This window comes from Loxodonta africana, chromosome 16 (assembly GCF_030014295.1).
Source record: "Loxodonta africana isolate mLoxAfr1 chromosome 16, mLoxAfr1.hap2, whole genome shotgun sequence".
Lineage (NCBI taxonomy): Eukaryota > Metazoa > Chordata > Mammalia > Proboscidea > Elephantidae > Loxodonta > Loxodonta africana.
The window spans coordinates 42352315-42366215 of record NC_087357.1 but is presented as its reverse complement, the minus strand read 5'-3'; the positions used below and the strand labels follow the sequence as shown (position 1 = coordinate 42366215).

The 13901-nt window shown below is 38.5% G+C and overlaps 1 protein-coding gene across 2 annotated transcripts in view; it reads left to right on the top strand.

The window, feature by feature from the left end:
* Window positions 1-6128, top strand: part of MARCHF5 (membrane associated ring-CH-type finger 5) — a 61195-nt gene extending 55067 nt beyond the window's left edge. The window contains exons 4-6 of one of the 2 annotated variants that reach the window (XM_064269573.1): window positions 440-623; window positions 762-928; window positions 1829-6128. In XM_064269573.1, the coding sequence (XP_064125643.1) occupies window positions 440-623; window positions 762-928; window positions 1829-1945 (468 nt within the window). In that variant the 3' untranslated portion in view covers window positions 1946-6128. The remainder of the gene's footprint in view (window positions 1-439; window positions 624-761; window positions 929-1828) is intronic. The other variant, XM_010589110.3, reaches the window with a different exon arrangement.
* Window positions 6129-13901: the final 7773 nt, after the last annotated feature.

The following is a 13901-nucleotide window of genomic DNA, read 5'->3' as shown; positions in this document are numbered from 1 at the left end:
TACTGCCGTTGAGTAGATTCCGACTCATAGCAACCCTATAGGACAGAGTAGAACTGCTCCATAGAGTTTCCAAGGAACACCTGGCGGATTTGAACTGCCAACCTCAGGGTTTCCGTAAGACAAATAGGACCTAGAATTATAGCCAGTCCCACAACCCAGTCCAACCAAATCAGATAAGAGGAATGGAGTCAGGATCCAGAAGTCTCTTCCCTTCTATTGAAATGTTATCAGTGTGGATTAGCTTTTTTTTTTTTTTCCGTTGAATGAGAAACATTTCTTATAAATAAATCAGGATTGATAGCTTTCTAGCTTATTTTTGAAACTTTATTTCTGTATTCTTGTGAAGTTTTGCATTTCCTATAAAATTAATTGAGCTTAAACATGCAAAATCCTTCATTAAATAAAGAAATGATTGTGGTAAGTGCTATCTGTTTCACAGGTCGTAGGCCATAAAGAAGGTCTGGATGTTATGGAGAGAGCTGATCCTTTATTCCTTTTAATTGGACTTCCTACGATTCCTGTCATGCTGATATTAGGCAAGATGATTCGCTGGGAGGATTACGTGCTCAGACTATGGCGCAAATACTCGAATAAACTACAGATTTTGAACAGTATATTTCCAGGTAGAGCCCTAAATTGTGGTTGTAATGTACATGCCACATTGATCTTGCATGTTAGAAATATTTAAATTAATACTTTAAAGTGGGTTTTAGCTGTTCTGATTTATTTGCAGTGATACATTGCCTTTTTTCCCCCTCTAGGGATCGGTTGTCCTGTTCCTCGAATTCCAGCCGAGGCTAACCCTTTAGCAGATCACGTCTCAGCTACCCGAATTCTGTGTGGAGCCCTCGTCTTCCCTACTATTGCGACGATCGTTGGTAAACTGATGTTCAGTAGCGTCAACTCTAATTTACAAAGGACAATCTTGGTAAGAGGCTTTAATCTTACTTTTTTCAAATGACTGTACAAAAGAGAATGAACTGTGTATTTGTTAAAAAACAAAACAGTGGGGCTGTATAAATATTCAGTCTGTGACTGCTGTGCCTTAAGCCTTTGTTTGATCCCTCCTGCCATCCAATAGCTTGAGTGGGAATAGAGAGGGGAGGAGTTGCTGCCACAGTTCTGGCCTTCCGGAACTATGCTGTGACTTCTTTCCTGGAATTTGCATAAATCATCATATTTATCCCTCTTGCCAGCAAAATCATGGTAAAGATCTTCTGTTCTAGAATTAGACTGCCTAGTTCAAATCCTTTCTCAGATATTGCCTTGCTCTGAAACCTAAAGCAAATTTCTTGACTCCTCTGTACCTATAGGATGGGGATGATAATGGTACCTACCTCAGGATTATTGTGAGGATTAAATGAAATAATTCGTTTGAAGTACTGGCACATTGTAAGCACTCATGTTGTTTGCAATTGTTATTACTGTTGCCACTTTCCCTTTCTGATGGTAACTTGGACGCAGTACCCTAGCATTCTTCTATAGAAGAGTAGATATAGATACATATGAAGAATGTTGACATTGCAAATGTTTTGTTACATGGATATTTACCACAATAAAAAATAGTAAGTAGGGAAAAAAAAACTGGTAGATACAGAGCTAAATGGAAGGAAGATCACTCAGGATAATAAGGTTTCTTCGTCTGCTGTTACCTGTAGTGTCTCTCTCTCTCTCTCACCCCCTAGTAGATAAGAGTACTGATTTATCTGAAGCTATCTGAATTAGTTTTGTATCAAAGCATATGTCTTTTATAATCTAAGTGAAATTCTTTTTAACGTTGTTTCTTTATACCTGAATTATAAAAAGCTAATTTTTCTTTTTATTTTAGGGTGGAATTGCTTTTGTTGCCATAAAAGGAGCATTTAAGGTTTACTTCAAACAGCAGCAATATTTACGTCAGGCACACCGCAAAATTCTAAATTATCCAGAGCAAGAAGAAGCATAAAACTGACTTCTAGTTGTTCTGCAGTCCTCTCATCCATGAGTCTGTTGTGTTGTTCTGATCCCACCGTTAATGCACAGTAGTGGAGACTTGTGATAAGCTGCTGCTCCTATATTTTTCAAGAAATAAAATAAAATACTTAGGGCAGGGGAAATCCTCTCGGTAATCACGGAACCCAAGGATGTGATTTGTTTTCATTGTTTTATATGTACTTCTTTTATGGCAGTTATCTGAAACATTATCTTAGCATGGAAACCTGGGGTTTATTCATGTTTTCTCCAGACAGAAATGTAAAGATCTGTGCAGATATTAAAAAACGCACACACACTTTTATTCAAATGCCTCTTTTGTACATGTTCATGTTCAGTGTTTTCTTAGAATCAGCAACTCAATGAAGGTACTATGAGGATTTTTCTCACTGGTATAATTTGATTACCTGCTAATAAACAGGAGCATATATTAATATGAGGAAATGGAAATTTAATTAGCTATAAATAACAAGCCAAAAAATGTATGTAAACATTCAAATGATTATCTGAACAAATGAGATTTTGTTGTGTTTTTCTTAATCCATGTGATGTCCTCCAAAATGTATAGGATAAAAATTCACAGGGCTTCCAGATTGATCACTTTTTCGCTGTTAAATTTTATTTATATAATGTTGATGTCTCATAGTTGAAAATGCAGTTTTGACCCAAGCAGTCTTAACTACAATGTATGTGTGTATGTGTATGTCAGTCAGTCATCAGGTCCTCCCATCATTGGGTGTAAGGTTTTTCAGTCCATATTTCTAGAAATTAGAGCTGCTGGTTTATAGTAGCTTGAGCACAGAGACAGATTTGCAAAAAATCAATAAAGTTATTTTACTCTCCTCTCTCACTGATTCAGTTATTCAGATATTTGCTGAGCACCTCCCATTTGCCTAAGCACTGTGCTGAGTGCTGTGGGATGCAGTGGTGAACAAGACAGACGTGGCCCTGCTCTTAGAGAGTTTACTGTCTAGTTCCAGTAGATGGAAAACCAGCAGTGAGTGAACCATGGTGAGGCCTTGAGCTCTGTTTTTATACCAGTCAGTGAGGAGATAATTTTGAACAAGAAATCTTGATAAATATTGAGGTCATTGTTTTAGGCTTAAGCCAATTTATCATAGCAAACCAATACTAATTATCTCTAGATTTTAACTGCTTGTCATATTGATGAGGCTAGCACCTTAATAATCACTGTTTAATTAGTTTTGTATTCATTTTTCAAAAGCAAGTATTTATTTTAAGCCATTTTCAATAGAGTGGCCATTTTAATGTTGTTCAGCAATCTGAATGGTCTTGCAGTTATTTTTGTTAATTAAAATTAAATTTTTTAAAGATAGTTCCAAAAATCTTAATTTTCTTGTTCACAGTGTCTAATGCATGATGATGATAAATGTTTCCCCTTACTAATAAGTGGCCATGTCTCTTTAAGAGTGTAGCAAATATAGATTGAGTTATGTTATATTGCAAAAATGTGTGTTGATTTTAGTAATTAAAGACCGGTACCATTCTATGGTATGAATGTCTTAATTTCGAGTTAACATAAGGAGTTTATGTGACTAGCTGTTGAACATTCAAAGTTGTAATTATTTGGGGAAGGAGGGAAGATTTGACTGACAGCCTTATTAAGAACAATGCTGCAGTTCTGAGGGGGAGATATACAATCTATGATTATATATAAAAATAGATTATATAGCTCTAATTGTAAAATATTCACTTTTCATTTTCAATATGAAAAGGCATGTTAAATAAAAACTTCCTGCATAGTTTTGTTATATACAACAGCTTTGAGGCAGCCTTTACTAAAGTTAGTTAACACAAGTACACAGTTGCCTGATGACTATTTCAGTGCCCAAGATGGAAGAGCAGCTGCCTGGGTTTATTGGCATCAGGGCTCATGAAGGCAGGGGAACAACTCTAATCTTTGGGAGAGGTTTTCTAGGGCTGTGGGAAGGGAACTGTATGTGCTTGGGGACCAGAGTGGCCTCTAACCTTGGAATTCAAGACTTTTCAGTCTCAAGAGCCTTAGCTCAAGAAATACCATGTGCCAGTGTCTCCCAGAAGTTGGCTTGTGCCACCACGAAGCAACGAAAGAACACGGGCTGACTTAAAGTTGGACGGACCTGGGTGTAAATCCTAACTCTGCTTTAATCTATACCTTGGCCAAGTGACTTTCTCTCAGCTACAGTTTTCTTCATCTTGGGAATGCAAGTAAAATTAAAGAAACAGGCACTTTAGGTTCAAAATAGCCCCTACAGAGCATTAGTTGTTTCTTAATTGCTAAATAGTCTTTTGAAAACATGTTCCCACTCGTAAGAAAAGGGAATGAACATGTAAAAGAAAGGTCTTATGGGACAAATTAAAGGGATGATGTAGATTTTGGGGATGGGTGGGTGTTTTGTGTTTTCCGATTTATTTTCATGTTGCTTTAATGTGTTATTTCTGGAAACTTTAATGTTTTAAACCTCTTTTTCAAGATTCAGTGACAACTAGTAGAACTCAATTCTTTGCAGAAGTTAACTTACTTCCATTCAAAACTGGCTGAAAATATTGTTCATCATTACATGATTATCAAATGACTATGACAAGAATATAACATTAAACTTAGTGACTTAATTAGTCACTGCCTTGCTAACTGTGCTGTAATTTTTTTAAAGTCTTGTTTTTAATATAGCAGACTATCTCAATACTGACTGGATTAGGTTGAATAAAGAGTTTTTATGTTCTCTAGGAGTACTTTGTTGAACAACTACCAAAATATAATTGGTTAATTCTGTAGCTGTATCATTCTCTTTAAATCATAGTTATCGAGCTAGTAGGGAGACTTTATTTTAGTAAAAATGATCTATATAGGGGAATTTATCTTAATTTTGTAAGCAAGCTGGCCTAGGTGCTGATTATATTCTAGTAATTAAAATGTATCCCATCTCACCCAACCTCAGAGCTTCTTGGACTGAGTAGGATTAGAAAAGCAACTACAGGTAGTCCCCAGCTTACAGTGGGGTTCCATTCTGATGAGTCAGTTCTGACGTTAAGTTGAATACATCGTGCTTCTGTCCTTAAATGCCTTGAAACCAGGAGTAGGCTCTGGCTCTTTGTGAATATAGGTCCATTCTGACATCCTTTTCCAAAACAAACCTGTTCATCCACATTGAAAATCTTACCATTAGTGATATGCACTACATACAATGTTGCAATGCATTAATTTGCTGATGTTAAAAAAAAAAAGGCAATTGTAAGTGGGGTTTGTTGTAACTTGAATACGTTGTAAGTTGGGGACTACCTGTAGTCCTTATTCCAAGATCTGTGGGTGATCTCGTGCCACTCTTAAAGTTTATTTTAGTGAGTGGGGAACACATAAAAAACAAGTTGCGTCCTCCGAGATACTAACTAAGGACTTGATTTCTGAAGTAGATTAAAATCTAGAAGGAATAAATCAAAGGCCGTTCATCCATGGGCATTTTATTCTGAGTCATTTCGTTATCCTCATCTGAGAGGAGAAGCAGCACTGGTTTGGACATTTCTGGATGCATATTCAAACTCAGATACTTCATTGTAGGGCAAGTTACTTTATCTCACAGACCCTCAGTTTTCTCATCAGTAAAATGAAGATTATAAAAGCTCATCTCCTGGGTTATTGTGAGGATCAAGTGAGGTAATATCCTAGGACAACGTTTGATATACAGAGAAACTGCATGAGTAAATCTGCCAGTTTAAGTGCATAGTTGAGGTTTTGCACATAATCTCTGGTCCAAAAGGATCTCAGCGTTTCCCCTTTTCTGCTGCCACCCCCACACTCCCATTAGAAATGGTAGAGGGATATATTGTCTTAATTGCCTTCCTGGAACGAAGGGTAGGGAAAAGGGATTTGTGGCTGAGTAGCTATAGAAGCCTCAAACAAGCAACAGTCTAGGCTGTCTTTCTGGTCAACCCCAGGTGGCTTTAAACCTCTTGCAGAAGTTGGCCATGCTGAGGTTACTGTGTATCAACAACAGATATCACGTTAGCAGATGTTTGTTGAATATTTATATGAGCCAGGCACTGTGCTAAGTCCTGGGGTAAATTGTAAGCCTGCTTTTACATGTTTAGAGTCTTGAAAGTGCAAAACAGATCTTAACCTTATTACTGCGTTATTGCCACCACAAAAATGTAACATCCATAAAGTGAGGACTTTTTCACTTTTATTTCTTTTTTTTTTTTTTTTATAATAACTTTTATTAAGCTTCAAGTGAACGTTTACAAATCCAATCAGTCTGTCACATATAAGTTTACATACATCACACTCCCTACTCCCACTTACTCTCCCCGTCTTGAGTCAGCCCTTTCAGTCTCTCCTTTCTTGACAATTTTGCCGGCTTCCCTCTCTCTCTATCCTCCCATCCCCCCTCCAGACAAGAGTTGCCAACACAATCTCAAGTGTCCACCTGATATAATTAGCTCACTCTTCATCAGCATCTCTCTCCCACCCGCTGACCAGTCCCTTTCATGTCTGATGAGTTGTCTTCGGGGATGGTTCCTGTCCTGTGTCAACTGAAGGTCTGGGGAGCATGGCCGCCGGGATTCCTCCAGTCTCAGTCAGACCATTAAGTTTGGTCTTCTTATGAGAATTTGGGGTCTGCATCCCACTGATCTTCTGCTCCCTCAGGGGTCCTCTGCTGAGCTCCCTGTCAGGGCAGTCATCAGTTGTGGCCGGGCACCAACTAGTTCTTCTGGTCTCAGGATGATGTAGGCCTCTGGTTCATGCGGCCCTTTCTGTCTCTTGGGCTCTTAGTTGTCATGTGGGCTTGGTGTTCTTCATTTCTCTTTGCTCCAGGTGGGTTGAGACCAATTGCTGCATCTTAGATGGCTGCTTGTTAGCATTTAAGACCCCAGACGCCACATTTCAAAGTGGGATGCAGAATGATTTCATAATAGAACTATTTTGCCAATTGACTTAGAAGTCCCCGCAAACCATGCTCCCTCACTTTTATTTCTTGACTCAGCACTAGAACAGGATCCAGCTCATGAGAGGGGCACAGTAAATATGAGCTTGGAAAAAGCATTCCTTTTAAGATCAAAATATTCATCTTAAGGCTAGTTCTTATTGACTCCTGAGTTTATTTTGAAAAGTAACCACAGTTAACTTTTTTTGCCTTTTTTTTTTTTTGGCAATAGGACAATGTTTTAAAGGTGTAAAAACCACTTTAGATCAGGTCACTTACTAATAAATACGAAGGCTCGACCATTAATCAGCAATCCAATCTAAAAAGGCTCAGCATTGACTTGACCCTTCAGAAGGTTAAAGTTTCTCATCTTAACACCTGGCATGAACAGCAAATGAGCACCCTTTACCAGCTGCCCACTGGCTCACTTTCTGGGAGTCCTCGGGACATCTTTAATAAAGGCCCCCTCAGGGAAAACTAAGCCAGATACTATCAGAATTTTGCTGCTTTGGTGATCCAGCCATACAAACAGGATGTGAGCCATCCAGCCTAATTAAACTCACTAATTAGGATCTACTTGTTGGCACACAGACAAAAAGTGAACAGCAATTTGGGGATGCTGTGGTTGAAATAAAGACTTCATAACAGAATAGAAATCTAGCGAAATCATCCTCAGTGAGCTCCTTCCACACTCAGGTAAGAATTTATTGAACTGTAAGGGTTTCCATTTCAAATTTTGAAAAATGTTGCCACATCAAAGCCCTGGACTCTGAACACCTGCGCTGAGCTGCATAATCTGCTTTCGTAAATAAGAAAATGCAGGAAGATTTTAACTATTGAACAGGCGTTTTTTTCCCCTCAACAAATTCAAAGGCACCATTATCTTATTCAAAGGAAAGACCAAAACTGGGTGGGCTTTTTGTTATTTCCATCATATGCAGAACCCTGACCACTTGCCATATATTCAATTTGTATGCTTTCAGATTTTCAGAAACCCACGCTAAGGATATGCAACATAATCTGTGCAACATGGCATGTGTAGGTAACAGAAAACACTTTATTTAAACTTTTTTTAAAAGTTAAAATATACAATTGCTCATGGGAATGTAAAATGGTACAACCACTTTGGAAATCGATTTGGCGCTTCCTTAAAAAACTAGAAATAAAACTACTATAAGATCCAGCAATCCCACTCCTTGGAATATATCCTAGAAAGTTAAGAGCCTTTATATGAACAGATACGTGCACACCCATATTCATTGCAGCACTGTTTATAATAGCAAAAAGATGGAAGCAACCAAAGTGCCCATCAATGGATGAATGGATAAGTAAATTATGGTATATTCACACCATGGAATACTACTCATCGATAAAGAACAACGATGAATCCGTGAAACATTTCATAACATGGAGGAATCTGGAAGGCATTATGCTGAGGGAAATTAGTTGCAAAAGGACAAATATTGTATAAAACCACTATTATAAGAGCTCGAGAAATAGTTTAAACAGAGAAGAAAATATTCTTTGATGGTTACGACATGGGGGAGGGAGGGAGGGTAGGAGAGGGGTATTCACTAATAAGATAGTATATAAGAATATTTTAGGTGAAGGGAAAGACAACAGGTAATACAGGAGAGGTCAGCACAACTGGACTAAACCAAAGCAAAGCAGTTTCCCGAATAAACTGAACACTTTGAAGGCCAGCATAGCAGGGGCAGGGGTTTGAGGACCATGGTTTCAGGGGACATCTATGTCAATTGGCATAATAAAATCTATTAAGAAAACATTCTGCATCCCACCTTGGAGAGTGGTGTCTGGGGTCTTAAACGCTAGCAAGGGCCAGCTAAGATGCATCAGTGAGTCTCAACCCACCTGGAGCAAAGGAGAATGAAGAACACCAAAGACACAAGGTAATTATGAGCCCAAGAGACAGAAAGGGCCACATAAAGCAGAGACTACATTAGCCTGAGACCAGAAGAACTAGATGGTGCCCAGCTACAACCGATGACTGCCCTGGCAGGGAACACAACAGAGAGCCCCTGAGGGAGTAGGAATGCAGTGGGATGCAGACCCCAAATTCTCGTAGAAAGACCAGACTTAATGGTCTTTCTGAGACCAGAAGGACTAGGAGGTCATGGTCCCCAGACCTTCTGTAAGCCCATGATAGGAACCATTCCCAAAGCCAACTCTTCAGACAGGGATTGGACTGGACTATGGGATAGAAAATGATACTGGGGAAGAATGAGCTTCTTGGATCAAGTAGACACATGAGACTATGTTGGCATCTCCTGTCTGAAGGGGAGATGAGATGGTAGAGGGGGTCAGAAGCTGGCCCAATAGACACAAAAAGAAAGAGGGGAGGGAAGGAGTGTGCTGTCTCATTAGGGGGAGAGCAATTGTGTATATAGCAAGGTATTTATAAATTTTTGTATGAGAGTCCGACTTGATTTGTAAACTTTCACTTAAAGCACAATAAAAATTAAAAAATATATATACATACGCAATTACATATGAACGTTCATAGTAGCATTATTCACAATAGCCAGAAAGGCGAAACAACCCAAATGTCCATCACCTGATGAATGGATAAACAAAATATGATATATCCATACAATGGAACGTTATCCAGCCATAAAATGGAATGAAGAACTGATACATGCTGCAACATGAATGAGCCCTGAAAACAGGCTAAATGAAAGAAGTCAGGCACAAAAGGCCGCATATTGTATGATTTCATTTATAAGAAATATCCAGAATAAGCAAATCAATAGAGATAGATTAAGTGGTTTCCAGGAGCTGGGGGGAAGGCAGGATGATACATCAAGTGGTTTCTAGTTTTTTTTTTTTTTAGGAGCTGGGGGGAAGGGAGGATAGTACTGTTAATTAGAATGAGGTTTCTTTTCGCATTGATAAAAATGTTCTGGAATTAGATAGTGGTGACGTTTGCACAACTCTGGATAAACTAAAAACCACTGAATTGTACACTTAAGTAAAAGCGTGAACTTTATGGTATGTGAATTGTATCTCAATAAAGCTGAGTTAAAGGGCAGAGAAAAAAGGGCAGAGAGCCCTCTACTGGAGGGCTCTGAGTTAGGACAGCCGTTCCAAAATATGTCAACTACATATGCCATAGTAAAGAGTCAAATTTACCCTGAAAGCTGTGTTTTACAGTTTCTAAACTACTACTGAACATCGATTGGTAATAAATGTATGCAAATTAACAGCATTCAATGACCAGTGTAGTATACTTTGGACCCTTGGAAGATGTGTCCTGCTTAAATAGTGACTACCTATCTCTAGCTTATAATATGCAAGAGGAAAACTATAAGAGAAACTGAGATATGTTCATGATCTCTTAATAGAACACATCAGTGTATTGACAAGTATCTCAATAAACTGTCACCAAAAACAAAGCATGCAAAAGTATGCAATTTTTTAGTAAAAATCTCCATAAATTTTTACAAAATGGTCACATGCGTAATATATTAGTCAGGGTCCAGTCAAGAGATAGAAATCACACCAGTTACTTGAACAGGGAAAACATAATACAAAGAACTATTAACTCAGAGGAACTTGCCAGAGGGCTCAGCCTGAAGCTGGTCAGTGGAAACTAAGCTGGTAGAGAGAGAGGCCTGAGGATGAAGCTAGACAATTACACAGGCTGCTGGGCTGCCACGCTGAATAATATCCTGATCTACCATCTCTAATACAATAATTCCAATTGTATATCTCCAGCCCAGACCACTCCCCTGAATTCTGAACTTGAATATTTGACTGCTTATTCAATATCTCCGCTTAGAGGTATAATAATAAGTATCTCAAATTTATCCCAAGCCATGCGGAGAGTCTTTGGAGGGTGAGATGCTACATGGAGAGGTACAGTTTTTCAAAACTACTCCTAGAAGTCAGTTTTAAAATTTATTATTTTTTTAATCAAAGTAATAGTTATATTTGTAAAAGTCAAATCTCCAAACCCCACTCCCCTGTGGTAGACCCTCAACATTTTCCGCTACTTCGCCTGTCATCTATCTCCATGTTTGTAAATAATATTCTGCCGTTTCTTCCTTTATCATTTTTTCACCATTATCTATTAACTTCCCACCATGGTGAACAGGGATTGATCCTCGCATGACACCAACGCCTTACATTCCACCTCACTCCCTACAACATAGTTTCATCACATATTATGACAGAACTAAGCTGTTTACTGTTGAGTCACACCTTTTTTTTTTTTTTTAAACCCCTTTATCTTTCCCTGGAGTTTATAATTGCCTCTTTTTTTAAGTTCATTTGCCTCAGACCCTATATGTACGTATTAAAAATTTTCCCCAAACGCTATATACTATCTGCAACATGCCTATCAGCACAGTGAAACCCGCAAAAGCTGGAACCTGTATGAGGCAGAAACCTGTCAGAGAATGAAAACTCCAACATTTTCCACTAAAACAAGCAATAGAAAAGTGGTAAGCCTGCACTCTGTCGAACGTGGAAAACTTTTGAGACACAGAAAAATAAGACAGGCCTTCAAGTTCCAGTTTTCACAGGTTTCACTATAATAATTTTCTTTCCTTTTGAACACATTCGTTCTTTTTTCCCCCTAAATACTTATTTCTCTCCTGAAGCATTTTGTCTTCCTGCTCCAAACTGGAAAACTTTCTATCTAGGATTGTCATAACTGAAATCCTAGGACTTCACTTCCATGTTGGTAGGGCTACCTCAGCTTGTGGCCCAGCTGAGGGGCAAAGAGGTAGAAATGCAGTCCATCCTTGGTTTACCAAGCTGTGTACTCTGGCAGCTGCAACTGCCTAGAAGGGCTCCTTTTTAAGAATTCATCCTTGCAGAGGAGTTGTTTTCTAATTCACACAAGAGCTCCATTTAGGCTAGCTGCAGCCTCAGTACTGAATTCCTGCTTCCTTGATCTGGTGACTTTCTCTTTATTTCTCCTTTAGTGGATTACCTGTTTGGGTACAAAGAAAAACTTTTGAAACCGCATGTCTGATAATGTCATTACTTTGCTCTTACACTTGATTGAAAGAATTCTAGCTTAGAAATCATTTTCCTGCAGAATTTTAAAGCATTATTACTCCATTGTGTTCTGCTCCTAGTGTTAATGTTGAGAAGTCCAGTGCCATTGAATCCTGATCCTTTGAACCTAGCTTGCGTTTTCTCTAGATGCTTTCAGGAACTTCTCTTTATCTCTGGCATTCTAAAATTTTATGACCATGTGCTGGATACTTGGTGGGCCTCTTCAGTCATCAGACTCATGTCCTTTATTTCTAGGAAACATTCTTGATTATTCCTTGATCGTTTTTCCCCCCTTTGTTTTATTTGGCACCCTGGTGGCACAGTAGCTAAGAGCTTGGCTCCTAACCCAAAGGTCAGCAGTTCGAATCCACCATTCGCTCCTTGGAAACTCTATGGGGCAGTTCTACTCTGTCCTGTAGGGTCACTATGAGTCAGAATTGATTCAACAGCAACAGGTTTGGTTTTTTGTTTTTGTTTGATCGATTTTTCCTGCAACTCTTGTTAGGGAGATATTGAAATTTGTGAATCCATCCTCTAAATTTTCTTATCTTCTACCTTCTATGATCTAACTCTTTATTAAGAGTAGAGTATAAAGAAATATAACCCAGTAGGTAGTGAAATATCCTATTAGTGTAAAAATTACTATTAATGTTGTTGTTAGATGCCGTCGAGTCGATTTCAACTCATAGCAAACTCATGTGACAGAGTAGAACTACCCCTTACAGAAGCAGATCACCAGGTCTTCCTCCCACTGAGAAGTTTGGTGGGCTCGAACCTCTGACCTTTTAGTTAGCAGTCAAGCACTTAACTAAAAAATTACTGTAAAGTATGAATTTAAGCTTTCCACTGACACAAGACTATTATAATTTACTGAAAACTTTATCGAACTCTATAAAAGCATGGTGACGATGGTGCAGGACCGGGAAGCATTTCATTCTGTTCTATATAAGGTCGCTATGAGCCAGAACTGACTTGACGGCATCTAACAACAATAATAAAAGCATACTAATGATTAAAAAAGAAAACCACAACATTCGATACAGTACAGGAAGCACAGTGTGACTTATGTGTTAACAAATGCTTTAAACCAGAAATTATTCCATAGCAAATTAGTAATAAGGATAATATTTCTAAAACATATATATATATATATATTTCTATTCAAGATCTGACCTTTGATGCCTGGAAAACAGTCTTTATAACATACTAGGATTTCCGTGGACCTATATACATTGACCATGACAAAAATGTCATCTTTATTGAATAGGGTAAATATCGACTCCATTTTCATTATGATCAATAAGATTAATGAATATGCTCTATTATTATTATTATCATCACCTCTCAAGAAAGAGGATAGTAATCAGTTAAGAAAAATATTATCACTTAAAACCGATTACTCCACCAGACAGGTCAATAAATAAAAAAGCACTTGTAGGAATTGAAGCATTTTACATTAAGCTAGTTGCATGAAAAATCCAAACAATTTGCAATTTAAGTAACAGTGAACAGGCCTGCTGAGGCCAAGAAGGGAAGGGAAGACATTCGCTGGTAATTAGAAAAATCAATCTCTTAGCTGAAAGTTTTACTATAATAACTTGCCTTGCTCTTTATCCTAACATTTTCCCTGGCAGGAAGCAGACACTAAAGCTGTGAGGGTTCCTGCTGGGGTCTCCACTTAGGACCTCGAGATGGACCAGCAGCACCTCAGGGCAAGGTCTGCACTCTGGTCACTTTCACATCGTGACTATTTTCCCACTACAGATTGTTGCTCTCATTGTCAGCCCCTGACTCATGACAACTCCATGTGTTATAGAATAGAATAACTCCAGAGGGTTTCTTGGCTGTAATCTTTATGGAAACACATTCCCAGGCCTTTTTTCTGCAGCTACTGGGTGGGTTTGGTCCTTCAACCTTAACATTAGCAGCTGATCACAAACTGCTTGTGCTACCCAGGCTCCTTCACTAGGCTTTACTGCCCTTCTT